Raw genomic sequence first — 25,163 nt, 5'->3', positions numbered from 1 at the left:
TGTATATGGATTTCAGCAAGGCATTTGATAAGGTGCAAGTCTTATTGAGAAAGTAAGGAGGCATGGGATCCAAGGGGACATTGCTTTGTGGCTTGCCCACAGAAGGCAAAGAGTGGTTTATACAGGTCATATTCTGCATGGAGGTCGGTCACCAGTGGTGTTCCTCAGGGATCTGTTCTGGGACCCCCTACTCTTCGTGATTTTTTGATAAATGACCTGGATGAGGAAGTGGAGGGATGGGTTAGTAAATTTGCTGGTGACACAAAGGTTGAGGGTGTTGTGGATAGTGTGGAGGGCTGTCAGAGGTTACAGTGGGACATTGATAGGATGCAAAACTGGGCTGAGAAGTGGAAGATGGAGTTCAACCCAGATAAGTGTGAGCTGGTTCATTTTGGTAGGTCAAATATGATGGCAAAATATAGTATTAATGGTAAGACTCTTGGCAGTGTGGAGGATCAGCGGGATCTTGGGGTCCGAGTCCACAGGACACTCAAAGCTGCTGCGCAGGTTGACTGTCTGGTTAAGAAAGAATCAGTGCATTGGCCTTCATCAATCGTGGGATTGAGTTTAGGAGCAGAGAGGTAATGTTGCAGCTATATAGGGCCCTGGTCAGACCCCACTTGGAGTAATGTGCTCAGTTCTGGTCAGGAAGGATGTAGAAACCACAGAAAGTGCGAAGAGGAGATTTACAAGGATGTTGCTTGGATTGGGGTACATGCCTTATGAGAATAGGCTGAGTGAACTGAGCCATTTTTCCTTGGAGTGGTGGACGATGAGAGGTGACCTAATAGAGGTGTATAAGATGATGAGAGGCCTTTATCATGTGGATAGTCAAAGGCTTTTTTCCAAGGCTGAAATGAATAGCACGAGAGGGCACAGTTTTAAGGCACTTGGAAGTAGGTACAGAGATGTCAGGAGTAAGGTTTATTTTATACGCTGAGAGTGGTGAGTGTGTGGAAAGGACTGTTGGCGACAGTGGTGGAGGTGGATACAATGGGGTCTTTTAAGAGATTCCTGGACAGGTACATGGAGCTCAGAAAAATAGAGGGCTATGGGTAACCTTAGGTAATTTCTAAGGTGAGGACATGTTCGGCACAGCTTTGTGGACCAAAAGGCCTGTATTGTGCTGTAGTTCTTCTATGTTTCTATGTAAGCACTTCATTAGCATTGAAGGTTGCAATATGATCCTTTTGTGAGATTCAGACAACTCATGAAGTAGATGGGAGAATGGATTATATATCTTAAAGTTTTACTGCAATATCATTTGTTCATCATAGAGTGTTCTCTGAAGTAATAAATGAAGTGGATACAGTCCATGATAGGTCACCTACATTTGGTTTTATAGGATCAATAAACTTCTCTGATTTCCCCAGGTTAAAGCACTGAGAATGAAGTGTTCCCATAAAAGGATATAAAGCCTGGACATTTTCAATATAAGTTGTAACCATTTCTGAAATATTTCGTTCAAATTCTTTGCTTGCTTCCTGAAAAATAAAAGTTCATGGTATAACATGCAATATGTTGGCATGGATACAGAACTGGCTGGTGAAACTGACAGAATGGGTGTTTGTCTGGTTGGCAATATGTAAAGAATGATATGTAACAGGGATCACTGCTGGGGCCTCAACCTTTTACAATTTATAAAATGACATGGATGATGCAACTGGAGGCATTACTACTAAAGCTGCTGATGAAACAAAGAAAGACAGGAATGTAAAATGTGGTGATGAGACTACAAAGGGGATATTGTTACATTAAGTGTATAGGCAAAGATCTGGCAAATAGATTATAATGTGGTAAAATGTTGAATTTCTGTTATTTTCCTTGCTAAAATAGATGAAAGGCATATTTCCTAAATGGAGAGAGTTGCAAAAAAATTCTAATAGTCAGAGGATCGGGCAGTTAGACAGAGAGAGACAGAGACACTGACATTTCCTTCTCAACCGCATTCTCCTGCTTTCTCCCCATAACCTTTCACGCCATGTCTAATCAAGAACCTATCAACCTCTGCTTTAAATACATCCAATGGCATGGTCTCCACTGCCACCTACAACAATGAACTCAATACCTCCTCATCTCCATTCCAAATAGATGTCCCTCTATTCTGAAGCTGTGCCCTCTGGTCCTAGACTCCCCCACTATAGGAAACATCCATGCCATATCCACTCTATGTTTTTCAACATTCGAAAAGTTTCAATGAGAAGCCCCTTCATTCTTCTAAATTCCAGCAAGTAGAGCTCAAGACCCATCAAATGTTCCTCATAAGATAACCTTTTCATTCCCGGAATCATTCTCATGAATCTCCTCTGAACCCTCTCCAATGTTAATACATCCTTTCTTAGATAAGGAGCCCAAAACTGCTCACAAAACTCCAAATGAGGATTTTCTCACCACCAATTCAACTTACAAGTTAACATTTAAGTTCCTTTGCACCCTTTTAGAAAATAGTCTACACTTCTGTTCCTTCTACCAAAGTGCATGACCATACACTTCCTGACACTGTATTCCATCTGCCATTTCTCCTTATCAGTCCAAGTCTTTCTACAGCCTCCCTGCTTCCTCAACACTACCTACCCCTCCACCTATCTCTGCATCATCTGCAAACTTGGCCACAAGCCATCAATTCTGTCATCCAAATCATTAACATATAATGTGGTCCCAAGACCAACTGCTGTGGAACACCACTAGTCATGGGCAGCCACCAGAAGAGGCTCCCTTTATTCCCACTCTTTGCCTTCTGCCAATCAGCCAATTCTTTATTCATGCTAATATCTTAACTTGTTAAGCAACCGTGTGCAGCACCTTATCAAAGGACTTCTGGAAATCCAAGTACACGATGTTGTCTGTCATGCTTGCTATTTCTGAAGAGAATTCCATAGATTTGTCAAAATTTTCCCTTAAGGAAACAATGTTGACTTTGACCTATTTTATATACCCAGAAACCTCATCCTTAACAATCGACTCCAACATCTTCCCAACTACTGAGGTCAGGCCAGCTAGCCTCTTATTTCCATTCTTCTGCGTCCCTACCTTCTGGAAGAGTAGAATGACATTTGCAATTCTCCAGTCCTCTGGAAATGGGTCTGAATCTAGTGATTCTTGGAAGATCATTACTGATGCCCTCACAATCTCTTCAGTCACCTCTTTCAGAACCCTGGGGTGTGTGTCCATTTGGTTCGGGTGACTTATTTACCTTCATACCTTTCAGCTTCCTAAACACCTTCGCCCTAATAACAGCAATTGCACTTCTGCCCCTGAAACTCTCAAAGTTCCAGCATACTGCTTGTTCTGCCCTTCAGGCAATTCACTTAGTTTTTTAATGTGATTCGGCACACACAGCTTTTATTTCAATGAGCAGTTTCTGGTTTGTATTAGGGCACTTTCTGTGCAGACAGGAAGTAGAACAATAAAAGCACATTGGCTGGCAGGAAGCCAGAGGTGGATCCTGATATGCCTGAGAGTCTGTTGGTTCATCAATATGTTAAGGAGAATTATTGTGATATGTTAACCATTTTTACTGATGGATCAAAAGATAATTTAACAGGGAATGTTGGTGTGGCTGTTTTTGTGCCCAAATTACAGTAACAATAAAGAAGTGTCTTCCTAACTATAAACGTTTATACTTATTAGTATATACTGCTGAGCTGGTTGCCAAATTTTGGGATAACATTGGGTGGAGGACATTGTCCTTACTAAGTTATAATTTGCACAGATTCTTTTTTTTTGCCTTTGATTGGTCTTAAAACAGGTTGTTCTAGAAGTAGGTCTGATTTACTGCTGGAAGCTCTTCAAACTTCATTTGATATTTTAAGTATTAGTCTACATGTCCTCTTCTTAAGGGTCCCTGCACATAGAGGTGTTGAGGGGATTTAGTGGGTTGATTGTTCAGTCAAAAAAGCTGCTAAAAGTTCATCTGTCGATATAAACCTTCCACTCAGTAAATCAGAAGCTAAGGGCTAAGAATTAGTGGAATATGGCGAGACATGTGGGATAATGGGCGCAAGGGAGGGTACCTTTACAGAATACATAAAACTGTGGGATTGATGGCAGAAGGGGGTAAAACAAGAAGGGAAGCAAATATATTGACTTGACTTAGAATTGGGCATAATATACTTAATTATTCTTTGTATGTTGTTGGAAAACATCATTCTGGGGTGTGTAGATGTTGGCATCATTATGAAACAGTTGAACACATTCTTTTACAATGTGAAGCATACAAGGTTGAAAGAAAGCAGGCTGCAATACTAGCTTTGGGGGTTGACAGTTTTCAATTAAACACTAAGTTATGAAAGTAACTTTAATTCACAATATTAAATTCCATTATTAAAAACTTTAGGGCTTTATGGGGTAATTTAGTTTTCAGTTGATAAAGAACTAGTAGGAGGTTTATTTCCCAATTTCCTACACATCATAGTGGTGGAGGGCCGGGACTGGGACCAGGGGTTTATGTTATGAATGAAATAAGTTTCTATCTAAAGCCATCCTATTGTTTCCCCAACAGCAGCATTGTTTGAAAGTTGATATTATATTGTTTAGAAGTTCATCTAAAGGTATCAATATAATTTTGCTGAAATAGAATGTAATCTTTGAGTTTATTAGACACTAATCTAGGCGCTAATGGTTTACATACATTATTTACAGTAGCTGTAGCATTTGCTTGCTGGAATCTTATAATACTTAATTACACGAAACTTAATTAAGTTCTCACTTATCTGTCCGTATTTATTCATGTGAATAGATATTCTGTATTTTGTTGTTTTTCAGTTTCACTCCTTATTCACTATGCCATACCATTGAGTATACAATAAAGTCATGGAGCTAGGATGCTATACCTGCCTCTTGTCAGTTTGAATGGAGTTTGGCTGACTGTCTAGTTGATGTCACAGCACCTCAGCAAGGGCAGGACACTGCTAGTGTCTTCCATAGTGAAGACGGATGTAAAAGTTATTTAATTCATCCACTATCTCTTTGTCCCCGTCTGGTGTCATTTTTCAGTGGTCCAATATCTACTCTCACCTCTATTTTACTCTTTATATATCTAAAAAAAAATTTAGGGTAGCCTGTTTGATTTTATTGGTGAGTTTGCCTTCATATTTTCCCTCCTTATGGCTTTTTAGTTGCTTTCTGATGCTTTTTTTAAAAAACTTCCCAAACCTCTAACCTCGCACTAATTTTTTGCTCTATTAATATGCTTTTGCTATTTCATTTGCTTTTATTTTGATTTTGACTTCCCTTGACAGCCATGGTTGCATCATCCTGGCTTTAGAATACTACTTCTTTGAGGCGCATCTATCCTGTGCCTTCTGTATTTCTCCCAGAAACTCTAGGCATTGATGTTCTGCTGTCATCCCTGCTAGTGTCCACTTTCAATCAACTTTGGCCAGCTTCTCTCTAATGCCTCTATAATTCCTTTAACTCCACTGGAATACTGATACATCTGACTTCTCCCTCTCAAGTTGCAAGGTAAATTCTATCATATTATGACTACTGTTTCCTAAGGGTTCCTTTACCTTAAGCTCCCTAATCAAATCTGGTTCATTACACAACACCCAATCCAGTATAACCTTTCTCCTAGTGGGCTCAACCATAAACTGCTCTAAAAACCCATCCCATAGGCATTCCACAAATTCCCTTTCATGGGATCCAGCACCACTCTGTTTTTCCCAAACTATCTGCATATTGAAATCACCCATCAGGGTCTTTTTGCCCTTGCAGTTCCTTAACTCTACCCACAAGGATTGTACATCTTCTGATCCAATGTTACTTCTTACTAAAGATTTGATTTTTTTTTAAAACCAAAGGAGCCATACCAGCCCCTCTGCCTACCTGCCTGGTCCTTTGAAATAATGTGTATCCATAGATGTTAAGCTCCCAACTCCTTTCCTATCTAGTTCTCATGCAAGATTCATAAATTATATCCAGGTACTGAGAAACACTAACAATGTTATTGTTTGCTGCTAGGGAAATTGAACACCTTTGATGACCTTTGTCTGGTCAGGGAGAGTGAGAAGTTGATAGAGAGGAGTCACAGGCAGGTGGTCACACCGGGGCCACAGGAGGCAGACAGGAGGGGGAAGGGGAAGAGCCAGGTACTAGAGAGTACCCCAGTGACTGTACCCCTTGACAATAAGTACTCCTGTTTGAGTACTGTGGGGGGGGGGGAACAGCTTACCTGGGGGAAGCAACAGTGGCTGTGCCTCTGGCACAGTGTACAGCCCTGTAGCTCAGAAGGGTAGGGAGAGGAAGTGGAAGGCAGTAGTAATAGGGGACATGATAGTTACGGGGTCAGATAGGCAATTCTGTGGACACGATCAGGAGACCCGATTGGTAGTTTGCCTCCCTGGTGTCAGGGTCCGGGATGTTTCTGATCGCGTCCACGATATCCTGAAGTGGCAGGGTGAGGAGCCAGAGGTCGTGGTACATATAGGTACCAATGACATAGGTCAGAAAAGGGAAGAGGTCCTGAAAGGAGAATATAGGGAGTTAGGAAGGGAGTTGAGAAGAAGGACTGCAAAGGTAGTAATCTCGGGATTACTGCCTGTGCCACATGACAGTGAGAGTAGGAATGGAATGAGGTGGAGGATAAATGTGTGGCTGAGGGATTGGAGCAGGGGGCAGGGATTCAGATTTCTGGATCATTGGAACCTCTTTTGGGGCAGCTGTGACCTGTACAAAAAGGATGGGTTACACTTGAATCCTAGGGGGACCAATACCCTGGCGGGAAGATTTAAGAGAGCTGTTAGGGAGGGTTTAAACAAATTTGGCAGGGGTATGGGAACCAGAATGATGGAGTGGAGGAGAGGGAAAACAGAAATATATCTGTAGAATTTGTAGAATGTCTACGAGATGGCTTTTTAGAACAGCTCGTTGTTGAGCCCACTAGGGAATCGGCTGTATTGGATTGGGTATTGTGTAATAAACCAGGGCTGATTAGAGAGATGGAAGTGAAGGAACCCTTAGGAGGCAGTGATCATAACATGATTGAGTTCACTGTGAAACTTGAGAAAGAGAAGCTGAAATCTGATGTGTCGGTATTTCAGTGGAGTAAAGGAAATTACAGTGGCATGAGAGAGAAACTGGCCAAAGTTGACTGGAAAGGGACACTAGCGGGAAGGATGGCAGAGCAGCAGTGGCTGGAGTTTATGCGAGAAGTGAGGAAGGTGCAAGACAGATATATTCCAAAGAAGAAATTTTCGAATGGAAGAAGGATGCAACCGTGGCTGACAGGAGAAGTCAAAGCCAAAGTAAAAACAAAGCAGAGGGCATACAAGGAAGCAAAAATTAGTGGGAAGACAGAGGATTGGGAAGTTTTTAAAAGCTTACAAAAGGAAACTAAGGAGTCATTAAGAGCGAAAAGATGAACTATGAAAGGAAGCTAGCAAATAATATCAGAGGATACTAAAAGATTTTTCAAGTATATAAAGAGTAAAAGACAGGTGAGAGTAGACATAGGACTGATAGAAAATGATGCTGGAGAAACTGTAATGGGAGATAAGGAGATGGCGGAGGACCTGAACGAGTATTTTGCATCAGTCTTCACTGAGGAAGACATCAGCAATATACCGGACATTCAAGGGTGTCAGGGAAGAGACATATGCACAGTCACAACTACGACAGAGAAAGTACTCAGGAAGCTGAATAGTCTAAGGGTAGATAAATCTCCTGGACCAGATGGAATGCACTCCTGTGTTCTGAAGGAAGTAGCAATGGAGATTGCGGAGGCATTAGCAATGATCTTTCAAAAGTCGATAGATTCTGGCCTGGTTCTGGAGGACTGGAAGATTGCAAATGTCACTCCACTATTAAGAAGGGGGCAAGGAAGCAAAAAGGAAATTATAGACCTGTTAGCTTGACATAGGTGGTTGGGAAGTTGTTGGGAGTCGATTGTCAAGGATGAGGTTACGGAGTACCTGGAGGCATATGACAAGATAGGCAGAACTCAGCACAGCTTCCTTAAAGGAAAATCCTGCCTGACAAACCTAGAGTGCAATTTCTTGAGGAAATTACAAGTAGGCTAGACAAGGGAGATGCAGTGGATGTTGTGTATTTGGATTTTCAGAAGGCCTTTGATAAGGGTGGTGAATCTATGGAATTTGTTGCCATGGGTGGCAGTGGAGGCTAGGTCATTTGGTGTATTTAAGGTAGAGTTTGATAGGTATCTGAGTAGTCAGGGCATCGAAGGTTATGGTGAGAAGGTGGGGGAAAAGGACTAAAGGGGAGATTGGATCAGCTCATGATGAAATGGCGGAGCAGACTCGACGGAGCAGCCGCACATGAGGCTGCTAAACAAGATAAGAGCCCATAGAATTACGGGAAAGTTACATATGTGGATTGAGCATTGGTTGCTTGGCAGGAAATAGAGTTATGGAATAAAGGGATCCCATTCTGGTTGGCTGCCAGTTACCAGTGGTGTTTCACAGGGGTCTGTGTTGGGGCCACTTCTTTTTACATTGTATATCAAAGATTTGGATTATGGAATAGATGGTTTTGTGGTTAAATTTGCTGATGATACAAATATAGGTGGAGGGGCCGGTAGTGCTGAGGAAACTACCGAGAGAGTCTGCAGAGAGACTTAGATAGATTGGGGGAAATGGGCAAAGAAGTGGCAAATGAATTACAATGTTGGAAAGTGTATGGTCATGCACTTTGGTAGAAGAAATAAACTGGCAGACTATTATTTAAATAGGGAAAGAATTCAAAGTTCTGAGATGCAACGGGACTTGGGAGTCCTTGTGCAGGATACCCTTAAGGTTAACCTCCAGGTTGAGTCGGTGGTGAAGAAGGCGAATGCAATGTTGGCATTTATTTCTAGAGGAATAGAGTATAGGAGCAGGGATGTGATGTTGAGGCTCTATAAGGCACTGGTAAGACCTCACTTGGAATACTGTGTGCAGTTTTGGGCTCCTTATTTAAGAAAGGATGTGCTGACATTGGAGAGGGATCAGAGAAGATTCACTAGAATGATTCTGGGAATGAGAAGGTAAACATGTGAGGAACATTTGACTGCTCTTGGACTGCACTCCTTGGAGTTTAGAAGAATGAGGAGGGACCTCATAGAAACATTTCGAATGTTGAAAGGTATGGACAGAGTGGATGTGGCAAAGTTGTTTCCCATGGTGGGGGAGTCTAGTACGAGAGGACATGACTTGAGGATTGCAGGGTGCCCATTCAGAACAGAGATGTGGAAAAATCTATGGAATCTATGGTGAATCCATGGAATTTGTTGCCATAAGTGGCAGTGGAAACCAAGTCATTGGGTGTATTTAAGGCAGAGATTGATAGGTATCTGAGTAGTCAGGGCATCAAAGGTTATGGTGAGAAGGCAGGGGAAAGGGACTAAAGGGGAGATTGGATCAGCTCATGATGAAATGGCAGAGCAGACTCGATGGGCCGAATGGGCAGCTTCTGTTCCTTTGTCTTATGGTCTAATACAAAAGAGAGATCATACTTCAGTTTATTTAGTTTATTGATGACACCACACTATCTACTTACTGACGGAAGGATGTGTATGCTTTGGAAGCAGTTGAAAGGTTTTCTGTGTTGGTATCCAGAAAAGGTGGGTGCTCTTATCACAAGTATTGGAGGGGCTAAGCTTGCATCTGCTAGGGTTTATAAAATGACAGTTGGTTTGAATGACACACAAACAATAGCGGGGGATATCTTGATAGTAAGGATGGGAAGGATGTTCTCTCTTGCGTATCTAGAACTGGGGTGGTCTCACTGGCCAAAAATGAGAGGTTCATGCATTTAATTAAGAGAGGTAGTAAAACGTTGTATCAGAAAGTAATGAACTTTTGGAACCCTATTACTCAAAAACTGGTGGATGCAGAATCTTTGTATTTTTTTTTAAAAAAGGTAAATGTGGATAGATATTTGATAAAGGCTACCAGGAGAGCTGGGAATGTGAAATTGATGCCATTATCAGATTAGATTTATTGCATAGCAGGGCAGGTTTGAGGAGCCTAGTGACCTATTCCCACATTGTGTACATATGAGAAATTTGTTTTTAGCAATAGCAATGTGCAGTGCTGAAAATAAGTGGTCAGCCATTCATTTACTGTCATATTTGGCAATTGTTTTATAAATTCCACAACAAATTCTAGATTGTAGTATATTTGACTGATCCTGAGCTGAAGAGGGAAGATGTGAGAAATCCATTTCTTCATTGTTTTCCTGGAGTTGTGGCATCCATTTATGTGTGTGGGGTGAAAGCAAGGTTAGAAGTGTCTCAAGCAACACACACAAATTGCTGGTGGAACACAGCAGGCCAGGTAACATCTATTGGAAAAAAGTACAGTTGACATTTCGGGTTGAGACCCTTCGTCCTAACAAGTTGTCCTGACCCGAAACATCGACTGTACTTTTTCCTATAGATGCTACCTGGCCTGCTGCGTTCCACCAGCATTTTGTATGTGTTGCTTGAACTTCCAGCATCTGCAGATTTTCTTGTGTTAGAAGTATCTTCACACAATTGCCTGGCTCAGTTTTGCTCAGTCTGCTTATGTTCACACTTGAAGAAAACACAAACTAATCTGGTACAAGAGTCCAACTAGTACCTATGGTGCTGGGGAACTCACCAACCAATCAGGAGTTTTAATTTGTTGTTACCCTATCTTCCACCCAACTACAAACCTTCTCCCCCGCTCTGCATAGGCTTATAAAATCTGAAATTTTATTTTCTTGTTCTGACCCAAAACATTAATCCTGCTTCATTCCCCAGATATGCTTTTTGGTTTGCTGAGCATTGATCTCATTTCTATTCTCGTGTTTAAATTCCTGTAGATTAGTTATACTTTTCTTGGCAATGAAAATTTATCACTTCTTACCTCCAGTTGGTCAACTAATTGCATTTCCAGGTTCATCAGACTGTTCCACAGTTTATCGATCTTCACTCTAAGCTGATGGATCTTATTCTCCACGAGCAAGCTGTCAGTGATATGTTGCAATTCATTCAGCTGCTACAGGGAACAAAAAGTCCAAAAGGTAACCACTGACTGCTAAATGCAATAGCTATTAATTTACCTTAAATAACTTTTATAGCTTCTTTAACACAGCAAAGATGTCTCAACATATACCACTGGAGCATTTTCAAGCAAAATAATTGAGGCAAGCTGATATTAAGGAAAGAGACTGAAAGTTTAATCAAGAAGCATACTCTAAGTGGTATTTTTTGTTATTTGTTCAAGGGATGTGGGCTTTGAAGGCTGAACAAGCATTAAACTGCTCATCATTGGTTACGTAGAACAGCCCATGTTCAAAGGCTTCCCTGGTTATACTCCCCATTGATATTCCTGAAGTGGGAAGGAGAACAGCCAGAGGTCGTAGTACATATTGGTACCAACAACATAGGTAGGAAAAGGGAGAAGGTCCTGAAAACAGACTACAGGAGTAGGAAGGAAGTTGAGAAGCAGGACCCCAAAGGTAGTAATCTCAGGATTACTGCCTATGCCATGTGACAGTGAGTATAGGAATAGAATGAGGTGGAAGATAAATGCGTGGCTGAGGGATTGGAGCAGGGTGCAGGGATTCAGATTTCTGGATCATTGGGACCTCTTTTGGGGAAGGATGGGTTACACTTGAATCCCAAGGGAACCAATATCCTGGCAGGGACGTTTGCAAAGGTTATTGGGGAGAGATTAAACTAGAATTGCTGGGGGGTGGGAACAAAACTGAAGTGATGGAGGAAGAGGTGGTTGGCTCACAAATTGAGAAAGCTTGGATACAGTGCAAGAGGGAAGATAGGCAGATGACAGAGAAGGGACGTGCTCAGACCGATGGTTTGAGATGTGTCTTTTTTAATGCAAGGAGTATTATGAACAAAGCAGATGAGCTTAGAGATGAGCAAAGCAGATGAGCTTAGATCAGTACTTGGAGCCACGATGTTGTGGTCATTACTAAGACTTGGATGGCTGAAGGGCAGGAATGGTTACTTCAAGTCCCAGGCTTTAGATGTTTCAGAAAGGACTGGGAGGGAGGCAGAAGAGGTGGGGGGATGGCACTGTTGATCGTAGATAGTGTCACGGTTGCAGAAAATGAGGAAGTTATGGAAAGATTATCTATGGAGTCTGTGTGGGTGGAAGTTAGGAACAGGAAGGGATCAATAACTCTACTAGGTGTTTTTTTAATATATAGACCACCCAATAGTAACAGGGACATTGCGGAGCAGATGGTGAGACAGATTCCGGAAAGGTGTAACACTAACAGCGTTGTTGTGGTGGGAGATTTTAATTTTCCAAATATCGATTGGCATCTCCCTAGAGCAAGGGGTTTAGATGGGGTATGAGTTTGTTAGGTGTGTTCAGGAAGGTTTCTTGACACAATATGTAGATAAGCCTACAAGAGGAGAGGCTGTACTTGATCTGTGGTCGGGTGTCAGATCTCTCAGTGGGAGAGCACTTTGGAGATAGTGATCACAATTCTTTTACCATAGCATTGGAGAGAGATAGGAACAGGCAAGTTAAGAAAGCTTTTAATTGGAGTAAGGAGAAATATAAAGCTATCAGGCAGGAACTTGGAAGCATAAATTGGAAACAGATGCTCTCATGTAAATGTATGGAAGAAATGTGGCAAATGTTCAGGGGATATTTGTGTGGGGTTCTGCATAGGTACGTTCCAATATGACTGGGAAATAATGGTAGGGTACAGGAACCATGGTGTACAAAGGCTGTTGTAAATCTAGTCAAGAAGAAAAGAGGCTACAAAAGGTCCAAAAAAACTAGGTAATGATAGAGATCTAGCAGGAAGGAGCTTAAGAATGAAATTAAGAGAGCCAGAAGGGCCAATGAGAAGGCCTTGGCAGACAGGATTAAGGAAAACCCCAAGGCATTCTACAAGTATGTGAAGAGCAAGAGGATAAGGTGTGGGAGAATAGGACAAATCAAATGTGACAGTAGAAAAGTGTGTATGGAAATGGAGGAAATGGCAGAGGTACTTAATGAATACTTTGCTTCAGTATTCTCTATGGAAAAGGATCTTGGCGATTGTAGGGCTGACTTGCAGTGGACTGAAAAGCTTGAGCATGTAGCTATTAAGGAAGAGGATGTGCTGGGCTTTTGGAAAGTATCAAGCTGGGTAAGTCACCAGTTCCGGATGGGATGTACCCCAGGTTACTGTGGGAAGCAAGGGAGGCGATTGCTGAGACTCTGGTGATGATCATCAGTGGGGATAGGAGAGGTTCTGGAGGTTTGGAGGGTTGTGAATATTGTTCCCTTATTCAAGAAAGGGAGTAGAGATAGCCCAGGAAATTATAGACTGGTGAGTCTTACTTCAGTAGTTGGTAAGCTGATGGAGAAGATCCTGAGAGGCAGGATTTATGAACATCTGGAGAGGCATAATATGATTAGGAATAGTTAGCATGTGTGAAGGACCAGGGTAAGCATAAAACTGGGAAAGCAGGTAAATGTGAAAAAAATAGGGGTTTTATTCACCCAAAATATTTACAGATGCAACAGAACTGTTCTAGAGTCCAAACTTGAATCAGCTAAACAATACAGAATTTGGTTACAACAACATAATAAATACTCCTCAAACCAAGAGACCCCACTCATCTCCTGACTGTGGGCTTATATTCAATACTGGCCAGTCCATAGTAAATTGCAGGGGAGAAAAAACATTCCTCTCCTTAAAAAAATACAACATAAATGAAGCAGTTCTAGAGAACACCCCTCTGGCTGTAGCAGAATGGCACAATCCAATTATCCAGCCCCATCTACTTAGGCTGGTGTAATGCAACAGCTCAGTCATTTACCAGATTATCAGGAGGTTGGTCAGCTACAGGACACGTTAATATGCCCAGTTGATGGTGCAGCTGGTAATTGCAGCTGCCACAGCATAGCTTTGTCAAAGGCAGGTCATGCCTTATGAGCCTGATTGAAGTTTTTGAGGATGTGAGTAAACACATTGATGAGGGAAGAGCAGTAGATGTAGTGTATATGGATTTCAACAAGGCATTTGATAAGGTACCCCATGCAAGACTTATTGAGAAAGTAAGGTGGCATAGGATCCAAGGAGACATTGCTTTGTGGATCCAGAACTGGTTTGCCCACTTAAGGCAAAGAGTGTTTGTAGACGGGTCATATTCTGCATGGAGGTCAGTCACCAGTGGAGTGCCTCAGGGATCTGTTCTGGGACCCCTACTCTTCGTGATTTTTATGAATGACCTGGATAAGGAAGTGGAGGGATGGGTTAGTAAATTTGCTGAAGACGCAAAGGTTGTGGGTGTTGTGGATAGTGTGAAGGGCTGTCAGAGGTTACAGTGGGACATTGATAGGATGCAAAACTGGGCTGAGAAGTGGCAGATGGAGTTCAACCCAGATAAGTGTGAGGTGGTTCATTTTGGTAGGTCAAATATGATGGCAGAATATAGCATTAATAGTAAGTCTCTTGGCAGTGTGCAGGATCAGAGGGATCTTGGGATCGTGTCCATAGGACACTCAAAGCTGCTTCTCAGGTTGACTCGGTGGTTAAGGCATACGTTGCATTGGCCTTCATCAACTGTGGAATTGAGTTTAAGAGCTGAGAGGTGGTGTTGCAGCTCCTTAGGACCCTGGTCAGAACCCAGTTGGAGTACTGTGCTCAGTTCTGGTTGCCACACTACAGAAAGGTTGTGGAAACTATAGAAATGGTACAGAGGAGATTTACAAGGATGTTGCCTGGTTTGGGGAGCATGCCTTATGAGAATAGGTTGAATGAACTCGGCCTTTTCTCCTTGGAGCAAATGAGGATTAGAGGTGACCTGATAAAGGTGTACAAGATGATGAGAGACATTGATCGTGTAGATAGTTAGAGGCTTTTTCCCAGGGCTGAAATGGCTAGCAAGAGAGGGCACAGTTTTAAGGTGTTTGGAAGTAGATACAGGAGATGTCAGGGGTAAATTGTTTTTTTTTGAAGTGTTGAGTGTGCGGAATGGGCTGCTGGTGATAGTTGTGGAGGCAGATACAATAGGATCTTTTAAGAGACTCCTGGATAGGTACATGGAGCTTAGAAAAATAGAGGGCTATGGGTAACCCTTGGTAATTTCTAAGGTAAGGACACATTCCGCACAGCTTTGTGAGCCTAAGGGCCTGTATTGTGCTGTAGGTTATCTATGTTTTTATCTCTTCCTCTGAGCTGGTCAATTTTATCAACATTGCCTCCAACTTCCACCCTGCCCTTAAATTCATCGTCTCTGGAGACAAACTGTCAAGTGACATCTTTTATAATCCTACTGATTCCTATGGTCATCCTGACTATACTTGTAAAATATGCTATTCCCTTCTCTGTTTCTTTGCCTCCACCACATCTGTTCCCAAGACTCAGCTTTCTGTTTCAGAATATCCGAGATGACCTTCAAAGAACAAAGTTTCCCTCCATCTACTATTGATGCTGCCCTCACCCACATCTCCTCCATGTTCCCTCATACCATATTAGTGATTGAGTTCCTTTCGTCCTTGCCTACCACCCCACATCTAACACATTATTTCCGCAACTTCCACCATCTCCAGAGAGACCCTACCACAAGACATATCTTTAACCTTCCCTCCACCCCACTTCCACTGGGATTGCTCCCTCCCAGAAACCCTTGTCATCTATTTGTCCCTCCCCAATAATCTCTCTCTAGCCACTTTTACCTGCAAGAAGGCCTACGTGCAACCTGTAGTAATGTAATTGGTGGAAATGTACATAACCACCAACATCGGTCTGACATGATGATGTAGTTAAGGGCTTTTAGTGCATGTTAAGTTCAATTTTTTTCTGCTCAGTAAGTGAATTGCTACAGCTTTTCTAAAACTTAAAACTTCTCTGCTTTTTACTTGCAAAATCCTATACTGGTGACCCTGATGCTCTAGGATGATTCTGGAGTCATTAAACATATTGGCTAACACAGTTGCTTTGAAAGTGCCAGAGTTTTGGGTGCAAAATGCCATCACTTGTTTGTTCAAATAGAGGCTCAATTTGCACTTTGAGAAATCACTGCCAATAACACGAAATGTTTCTATGTAGTAGTGTTGCTCAGTAACCCCACAGCTGCGACAGTGGTGAGTTTACTAGAACACCTGCCCAAACGTGATAAATACCGATTGCTGAAAATTCATCTTCTACGGGCTTTCAGAGTCTGAGCACGCCAAACAGTTGCTCTCCTTGCCTGGTCTTGATGATGCTTGGGCTTCAGAGCTAATGGCCCACATGCTGTCTCTCCTGGGAAATAACCATCCTTCTTTTATTTTTAAGGAATTCTTCATGCAGCAAATGGCTGATAAAATTCGCATAGCCCTCACTAATACACTCATGATGGACGGCTTGCTAGAATGGCTGATAGCCTACAATTAGCCGGGCAACAATGCATCGTTCCTTCTCCTTTCTCTACCTCATTAAGCCCTGTGGGCAAGGTCTTCAACACAAGGATGCTCACACTTGTGAAACAGACGCCATCGGGCCTGTGCTTTTACCATGTTTGCTTTGGTGTGAAAGCTAGCAAGTGCTGACCCCCTTGTAGTTTCGACAGTGTCAGCGTATTGGGATGCAACAGGTTCCAGCCGCCAGGATTATCTACTGTTCATTACAGACAACCTTTCAGGGTGATGCTTCCTGTGTGACATGGTTCCTCAAGTGAGTGTGCTGCCAACATCGCCTATTGATGAGAAGGCAAAGAGTGATGGAATCTTGCTGGAGGCTGTCAATGGCAGCGAGATCCAGACTTATGGGACATGTTGGGTGACTCCCTACTTCAGTGGGCAATGTTACACATGGGACTTCATCCTGGTTAAAGTGGCTAGACTTCTGCAGATTCCCTGTGTGCTTCAGACCTGTTGGTTGATCTTAAGAACCGCCAGTTGTGAATGTCACGGAGTTTGGATCAGTGCCCTGCTTCCCCGTGAAGTTCATCACAGCAACTCTGTCAAGCGCATATACCACATTTGTTTACTCAATTGCTGGGTGAATTCTCAAACCACACCAAGTCCACGTTCTCAATGACAGTCACAAAACATACGGCTGAGCACCATTTCCACAACTGGTCCTCCAGTCCATGCCCTTGCACAGACAGGATCCAGAAAAAGATGGCATTGTATGCCAGTTTAATAGCCCCTGAGCTTTGCCCCTCCCCCATATAATCCCCAAAGCTAATGATGGTTGCCTGTCGTGGCGATTATTGACACCTTAACAAACTCACCACCACAGATTGCTACCTGGTCCCAGACTTCCAAGTCTTTTCAGGACATTTAGCCAGAAAATCAATTTTTTTCCGAAGTAGATTTAGTTAGGGGCTACCATCAGGTGCCTGTGTGCTCAGAGAACATTCTCAAAACAATTGTGATAAGCCCATTTGGCCTCTGAGTTTCCGTGCATGCCCTTTGGGCTGAAAAATTCAGCACACATTTTCCAATGGCTGATAAGCTCTGTATCAAAAAACTTGGGTTTTCTTTTTGTTTACCTGGATGACATGCTTGTCACCAGTGCATTCAAATCTGACCATGTATCCCACCTCCACACACTTTGAGTGTTTAAGCCAACACAGGTTGATTAATAACCCTGCAAAATGCCAGTTTGGGTTGTTAGTCATTGACTTTCTTGGCCATCACACCTCTGCAAAAGGTGTGGAATCCCTCCCATTAAATGTTGCTGCTATTATGGATTTCCCACTACTAAAAACTACAGGTGTTTTTTAGCTATGGTGAATTTCTATCACAGCTTCACTCTGCAAGCTGCTGAACTTGTGCTTCCCTGTATAGTGTGCTTAAAGGCAATATCCCTAAATTAAACGTTTGACTGGTCAGCAGACATGACCAGGGCATTTGATGATGCCAAACAACCTCCTTCTAATGCAACCCTAACTGGAGCATCTGCTCCCAATGCATCTATAGCCACTACTACTGATGCCTCAGACTGTGCTGTGGGTGCTGTGCATGAACGGACAGTCAGAGCTACAAAGTAGCCAGGACATCTTCAGGGAGTGGTGTCTCAGAAAGACAGTGTCCATTATGAAGGACCTCCAGCACCCAAGGAATGCCTTTTTCTCACTGTTACCATCAGGTAGGAGGTACAGAAGCCTGAAGGCACACATTCAGCGATTCAGGAACAGCTTTTTCCCCTCTGCCATCCGATTTCTAAATGGACATTGAATCTTTGGACACTACCTCACATTTTTTGAAAATATACAGTATTTCTGTTTTTGCACTTTAAAAAAATCTGTTCAATGTTTATTTATTTATTTTCTCTGCTAGATTATGTTTTGCAATGAACCGCTGCTGCTAAAGTTAACAAATTTCACGTCACATGCCGGTGAGAATAAACTTGATTCTGATTCTGAGCTGTGTGGCAGCCACTCGCCCTTTTCTGCTGCCGGCTCCATCCCGAGGGGAAGTTCAGCACATTTGATCATGAACTTCTCTGTCTCTATCTGGCTGCCCGCTGTTTCTGTTTTCTTTTAGAGGGTCACTATTTCATAGCACTCATTGAAATGGTCATCATGCATGTGATGGCCAAAACATCAGAATCTTGGTGTGCATGACAACAGGTGGCCTTACATATCTGAGTTCACAACTGATATGCCATATATCAAGAGGGAAAATAATGGCATAGCTGATTGCTTCTCATGGCCAGCCATCAAGGCCATACACATAAGGGTTAACTATGCTGGCATGGCAGCTGACCAAGGTGCTAACCCAGGCTGATACAGGCCTGCACTTGGCTGACATTAAGTTCAGAGAAGCTGGAGCTTCTCTCCTGTGTGATGTCTCAACCAGTTGCCCTTGTCTCATCATGCTTGCAGACTGATTTTGACTCCATACATTGCATGTCACATCCAGGCTGGAAGGCTTCATATAATCTGATTGCACTAAAGTTTGTTTGGCATCGCCTCAGGAAAGATGTGCAGGATTAGACTGCAGCTTGTGTGAAGTGCCAGTGGGCAAAAATTAACTGTCGTATTCATGCGCCATTGGCACCTTTTGAGGCGCCTGATCGTTTGACCTGTCAATGTGGATCTTGTGGGTTCTCATCCCGCAGTTTCACGCACCTCCTTCCCATGATGGACCATACCACCAGGTGGCCAGAGGCTGTCCCCTAGCGTCAATGATGGTCGCAGACGTGGCTTGGGCATTCATCAGCACCTGGGTTGCTTAGTTTGGCGCCCTATCTGATATTTCCTCTGACTGTGGTCCACAGTTCATATCAAATCCATGGGCTGCAATAGCCCAGATCCTCGGTGTTAGGCTACAGTCCAACAGCCGTTGCAAGTGGCTTCACCTCTCCTTTAAAGGCTATTCTGAGGGTTTCCCTGACTGACCAGTGTTGGCATGATCGTCTTGTGTAGGTACTGCTGGGGCTCAGAACAGCTCAGAAAGAGGACCTGTAGTCGTCTGTGGCTAAGTTGATGTACGGATAGACATTACCAGTGCTAGGTGATCCCATTCCCGATGCCATAATTATCCAATCACCTGGTCAGCCTCACAACAGCATTCTACCCTCCTCAGTAAATTCAATTCCTCTTCACCTATTCTTACCTCCCATCATGGTGTATAGCACTCTTGGGTTCCTCTTTATCTACATTCATCCTGTTTGTTTTTGTCTGCCATGATGTACACCAACACTCCCTTAGGCCTCTTTACGGTGGTCTGTTCCGCATTTTGGAACAAGGATTAAAGACTTTTATCACAGATAAGAGGGGTAAACCTGAACGTATTTCAGTAGATTGCCTTACAGCAACCTACCAAGATTTAAAGCATTCCGCTACTATGCCCCTGACCTGACCATGAGCTGCTGTTGGTGAGCCAGAAGCACCTGCTGTTCCTCCATCCAGAAACATAGGATCCGAGCCGAGCAGCTCATCCGAGCTTCGTATAGGCTAACAATGCCGGTTTTAGTGAATTCTGGGGGCACTCTGTGGGGTAGCGTAATTGGTAAAAATGTCCTTAATTCACAACCACTGGCATTGAGTTGTGGTTTCACTTTAAGAGGCTGGTCTGACGTAATAAAGTGAAAGGTTTTTAAACACATTTTGAGTTCAGTTTCTTTTTGGTGTTCAATAAATAAGTTTGCATGGCTTCTCTAAAACATAAAATGCTTCCCCTATTTTATTTGCGAAAACCTACAAACCTGCCCCTACACCTCCTCCCTCACCTCCATTCAGGGGTCCAAACAGTTCTTCCAGGTGAGGCAACACTTCACCTGTGAACCTGTTGTATCCAGCACTCCCAATGGGGCCGCCTCTGCATTGGTGAGACCTGCTATAAATTGGGAGACTGCTTCATCGAGCACCTATGCTCCATTTGCCACAAGCCGGACTTCCCAGTGGCCAAATATTTAAATTACGATTCTCGTTCCAACCTGTTGGTTCAGGGCCTCCTCTTATGCCAAGGTGAGGCCACCGTCAGGGTGGAGAAGCAACTCCTTGTATTCTGTTTGGATAGCCTCCAACCTGACGGCATAAATATCAATTTCTCCTTCTGGCAGACAAAAGTCCTCACCCCACCCCTCTCTATTCCTCACTCTGACCTTTTACTTCTTGTCACCTGCCTATTACTTCCCCCTGGGCCATCACCACCTTCCCTTTCTCCAATGGTGCACTCACCTCTCCTATCAAATTCCTTCTTCTCCAGCCCTTGACCTTCTCCATCCACCTGGCTTCACCGAACACCTTCCAGCTAGCCTCCTTTCCCTTCCCCCACTTTTTCTGGTATTGTTCCTCTTCCTTCTCAGTCCTGAAGAAGTGTCATGGCCTGAAATGTTGACTACATATTAATTTCCACATATGCTGCCTGACCTGTTAAGTTCAGGTAGGGAGGCAGGTATGTTGCTTTAATTGCCTATCTTTAGTTGCCCTTGAGAAGGTGGTGTGTTGTCTATGTGAACCACCGCAGTCCTTGTAGTATGGGTATACCACAATGCTGTTTGAGAGATAGCTCCAGGATTTTGATCCAGAGATGGTGAAGGAATAGCAGTACATTTCCAAGTTAAGGTGGTGAGTGTCTTGGAGGGCAACTTCCAGTGGCCATGTACCCATGTTTTTGCTGCATTGTCTTCTAGTTGGTAGGGGCTGTGGGTTTGCAAAGTGCTGCCTAAGGAGTCGCAAGGGCATTTCAAAAGGTGGAAAAAAAGAGGCCAAGATGTTTAGCAAGGGAATATATTTAGCTTCAGGTTTTGCCAGCTAAAAACATTTATTTGAGTATACTAAAGTTACCAGAAGCATAAGTGTGAAGTTATCTAGGAAGGGTGTAGCTGTAGTGAATTACAAAGATAGGAAAGGGTAAGAACAAAGGACTTGAGAGCATGGAAGAGAATTTAAAAACTTACACTGCTTAGATTAAAGCCAATGTGGATCATCAAACACAGGGATGATGAGTGAAGAAGATTAGATGCAATTAGGACATAGGGAACAGCATTTTGCATGTTTACAGAGAAATAGTAAGTGGAGCCAGCCAGTGTAACAAATCCCCAAATGAGAACTTCAGCAATAGATAACTTGTTAGATGAATGGAGTTGGATTAGTTGGCTAAAAACTAACTCCTGGAAAAACTCAACAGGTCAGCCAGCATGTGTGAGGCAGAGGAACAATCAATATTATTGGTATATTGACAGGAATAAGTGGGTAATTGTCTATCAGTATTTTAGAAGTCAAATTGATTTTATTTTCTACAACATTTTGATTGTAAACATACCCAATGCCTTGGAAAAGCTATTTTAAGAATAAGTTCCCTTAAACTCCAATGAAATGAATCCATATAATAGCAGGGCACTTATCAATAGATGTAGTGCAATATTAATGAAAAATATGGGGCTAATTAAGCATTAGCTTATGTTCAGAAATAGCATTGTTATAAAATTTATTCTGTGTAGCTAGCAACAGTGGTTGTATATTTACATTCTTATATGGGTAAAGTCTCATAAGGGAACTGCAGCATCAAGGCTGTAACCAAATTTCGCATACCACAACCTTTACTGCATCTTTTTAGCCTGCCAAGAACTACTCTACTTACTCCCTCACACAATGACTCTTGCATTTTCAGTATGTCTTCAACAGGGGTGGCATAGTGGGTAGAGCTGCTGTCTCACAGCTCCAGTGACCAGCATTCTATCTTAACATACAACATGTTGTATGTTTTCCTTGTAATCACGTGTGCTTTTCTGAATACTCACATTTCCTCACTAATCACATGATTGGTAGGTTAATTTACAACCATGAATTGCCCTGAGGGTATAACTGAGTCATATTTCTTTCTCCACAGATGCTGCCTGACTTGCTGAATGCTTTCTGTATTTTCTGCATTAATGAGGTTCAATCGTTAATATCTGACTACTAAACCCTGCCCTCCGACCCCCAGCTCATAGAAACTGCAGACGATGTTTATTTAAGTAACAAAGAAAATCAGTAAAAGTCCAAACACAAATCCAACTGGTTGGCTGCTAATGACTCGCGGAGTTCTGTAGGGGGTTGGTGTTGAGCTTGTTGCTTTTAAATTTATGTGTTAATGACCTGGATGACAGAATTGATGGTGTGATGGCTAAGTTTGTGGATGATACAAAGATAGGTGGAGGTGCAGTTAGTGTTGAGGAAATGAAGGGTCTACATAAAAACTTGGACAGGTTGAGAGAATGGGCAAAGAAGTGGAAGATGGAATATAGCATAGGGAAATGCATGGTCAAGTGCTTGGGTAAAGGAATAAAGGCATAGACTTTTTTAAATTGAGAAAGACTTTAGAAAATGGAGGTGCAAAGGAACTTGGGAGACAGTTAACTTTGTAGATTGAGTTGGTAGTAGGGATGGAAATGCAAATGTTAACATAAATTTGAGAGGACTGGAATATAAATGTTCCCTAGACATTCCCTTTAAACAATACTTTTAAAATCAGTTCCATCATCAAGTTTTCTAGCATTTTCAATATTTACTATTTAATTTTCATCTTACCTCTTTGTTCTTGTCCTCAAATTCCTTGATAATTTTTATTCCATTTTGCTGGTTTTCTTCATTTGCTTCTTGCAAGCATTCTAAGAAACAGTCCACTTCTTTATTGCGTGTATTGAATGCTTCAAGTCCATATTTAAAGAGCTTCTGGCAAATCTCGGTGAATTCAATCTTGTATGTGACAAATGGTCAAAGATGTTCTCATGTACATAAAGGATGGCATATCACATTTTCTATAATGCAGACTTGGCCAATAATGAAGTTCAATCCTTTAATTTTGCCCCTGCTATTCACCTTCCAATACCCGAAGTCCGGACAATGGATGCCTACAAATAATTCCGCCACTGACCTGTCAAATATAAAATCTACTCATAATCAAACAAAGGACCCCAAGGCCAAAGGCAAATTGTTCAATGATACAATCACCACACAGGGGTTTTCTGCCATGGAATCTTTTGTTTGGTAATCTTAAATTGTCCTTGGTCTTAACCTACTAAAAAGGCCTAAATTTCAAGTTTAAAAGCAACTGACAAGTTGCTACATTAAAATTACATCCGGTTCCTCATTTTCTTTTTTTTTTAAAAAAGCATAAATATTTCAACTCTGAAGGATATCCCAGTGGCTCAGAAGGTTTGAACGGAGGCAAGTAATAACCCAGAACAAGTCCTCTTAACATTCCTGGATGGGAAAAGTGAAGCCTTGTTGATAATCAATGTTGAATGGCTAGCATGCAGATTTGGCCTCAAGGGTAATGCTTGGGATTGCTCTGATGGCATTACCCTTTTCTAATCACCAAGACAAAATTGATCTTGTGTTCAAATTTGGAAAATCAGTATGTTAAAAATTGTTGTGAGGCTCAAGCAACAATGGTGCTCTTTTAAAGTGCTTCATACATCCTTAAAACCTTTGTGAAAGGATATTGTTCCACAAATTCTGATACTCCAGGTAGCAGTAAAAGTTTTGGTGCTTCAACATCTTCTGCATACATGCTGTCAAACAGACCAGGCCCATTCAGATATTCTACATATGCATCCTAAATATAGAAAGGGAACATTAAACCTCGAAAAAGACCTCACTGCATGGCACTATAGGTAACTACACATCTATTCTACAAAAAATTCCAACTTGCAATGAAATGAACAAAGAATCACAGCACATTTTAAGAATTTGCAATTACATTCTGGCTTGGCCTCACTCAAGTACAATTCCAGTAAAATGGAAACCACTAGGCCAACTACTATGCAATGCTTGCATAATTCTCCCATCCTACTGTTCATTTTTCTGCAAATTTAAGCTGAATTTTAGCAGCAAGTCTTACAAATTGACATTATCCATTTCAAATTACATAGATGAAATTGATCCCTTTATGTTAAATTTTCAATTTTATGGCAACTTCTTTCTTTTTCCATTTTTATTCTTAACTTTGCATCTAACAATATAACTAACAACTAAAAGAAAAGCTTGGAAAGGCATGAGAAGTACCATGATGTATTTCACTGAAATTGAAGTCAGGTGAGTGCAGCTCATCATTCAAGGAGTACTGAAGGAATTAATGCTCTGGACTAGCTTTGAACATATGAATATTCTTGATCTTAAACAAATCTTGTTTAATTTTATCCACGTAATCGTATTGGAGGAACAATTTTTTATTAACTGAACTGAAATGCATTAGGTATTGCTACATTCAAAATTCACTTGAAGAACCGAAGAACCAAGATTAACATTCTGCCCAAGTAAACAGATTTTTGTTCTGCTCAGGAGACAGCGCAGAGCAAATTCGGCAGGATGTTGCCTGCAATGCAGTATTTCAGTTACGAGAAGTGACTGGGTTTGTTTTCCTTGAGGAAATACCAGATATAAGTATACAAAATTTTGAAGAGCACAGAAAAGGTAGATAGTAGGAAAGTTTTCCTTTAACAGAGTTGTCTAAAGCTACATGGCATAGTTTTAGGGAAAGGAGTAAAAAACTTAGAAGGGAATTGAGGAAGAACTTTCTCAACCAGACAGCATTTGGATTCTGGAATACACTGCCGGAGAATTTGCTGGAAGCAGGTATTCTCACACATTGAACAAAATTCCTGTGAAACACTGGAATAACTAAGACATAGAAAACTATGGAGTTGGTAAATGGGTACCTGATGGTCAGCATGGACATGAGCCAAAGAGATTGTTTCTTTAATGTACGACTCTACAAATAAAGGATGAAATTCAAAATTAAGCTAACTTCCTGCCTTTGGTAATAAGTTTACGGTGTGATCATGGGGAATCCAATAATATATTCATA

At 42.0% G+C, this 25,163-nt stretch overlaps 1 protein-coding gene across 7 annotated transcripts in view; it reads right to left on the bottom strand.

Moving 5' to 3' along the window:
- Window positions 1–25,163, bottom strand: part of drc3 (dynein regulatory complex subunit 3) — a 59,899-nt gene that overhangs the window by 9,956 nt on the left and 24,780 nt on the right. For 5 of the 7 annotated variants that reach the window (XM_059979837.1, XM_059979842.1, XM_059979838.1 and 2 more), the window contains 4 exons: window positions 23,800–23,912; window positions 22,883–23,057; window positions 10,827–10,958; window positions 1,414–1,484 (listed from right to left, as the gene is read on the bottom strand). In XM_059979837.1, the coding sequence (XP_059835820.1) occupies window positions 1,414–1,484; window positions 10,827–10,958; window positions 22,883–23,057; window positions 23,800–23,912 (491 nt within the window). The remainder of the gene's footprint in view (window positions 1–1,413; window positions 1,485–10,826; window positions 10,959–22,882; window positions 23,058–23,799; window positions 23,913–25,163) is intronic. The other 2 variants (XM_059979839.1, XM_059979840.1) reach the window with 1 other exon arrangement.

This window comes from Hypanus sabinus, chromosome 9, assembly GCF_030144855.1.
Source record: "Hypanus sabinus isolate sHypSab1 chromosome 9, sHypSab1.hap1, whole genome shotgun sequence".
Classification (NCBI taxonomy): domain Eukaryota; kingdom Metazoa; phylum Chordata; class Chondrichthyes; order Myliobatiformes; family Dasyatidae; genus Hypanus; species Hypanus sabinus.
Note: the sequence above shows the minus strand (reverse complement) of the source record. Positions and strands in the feature narration are given on the sequence as shown.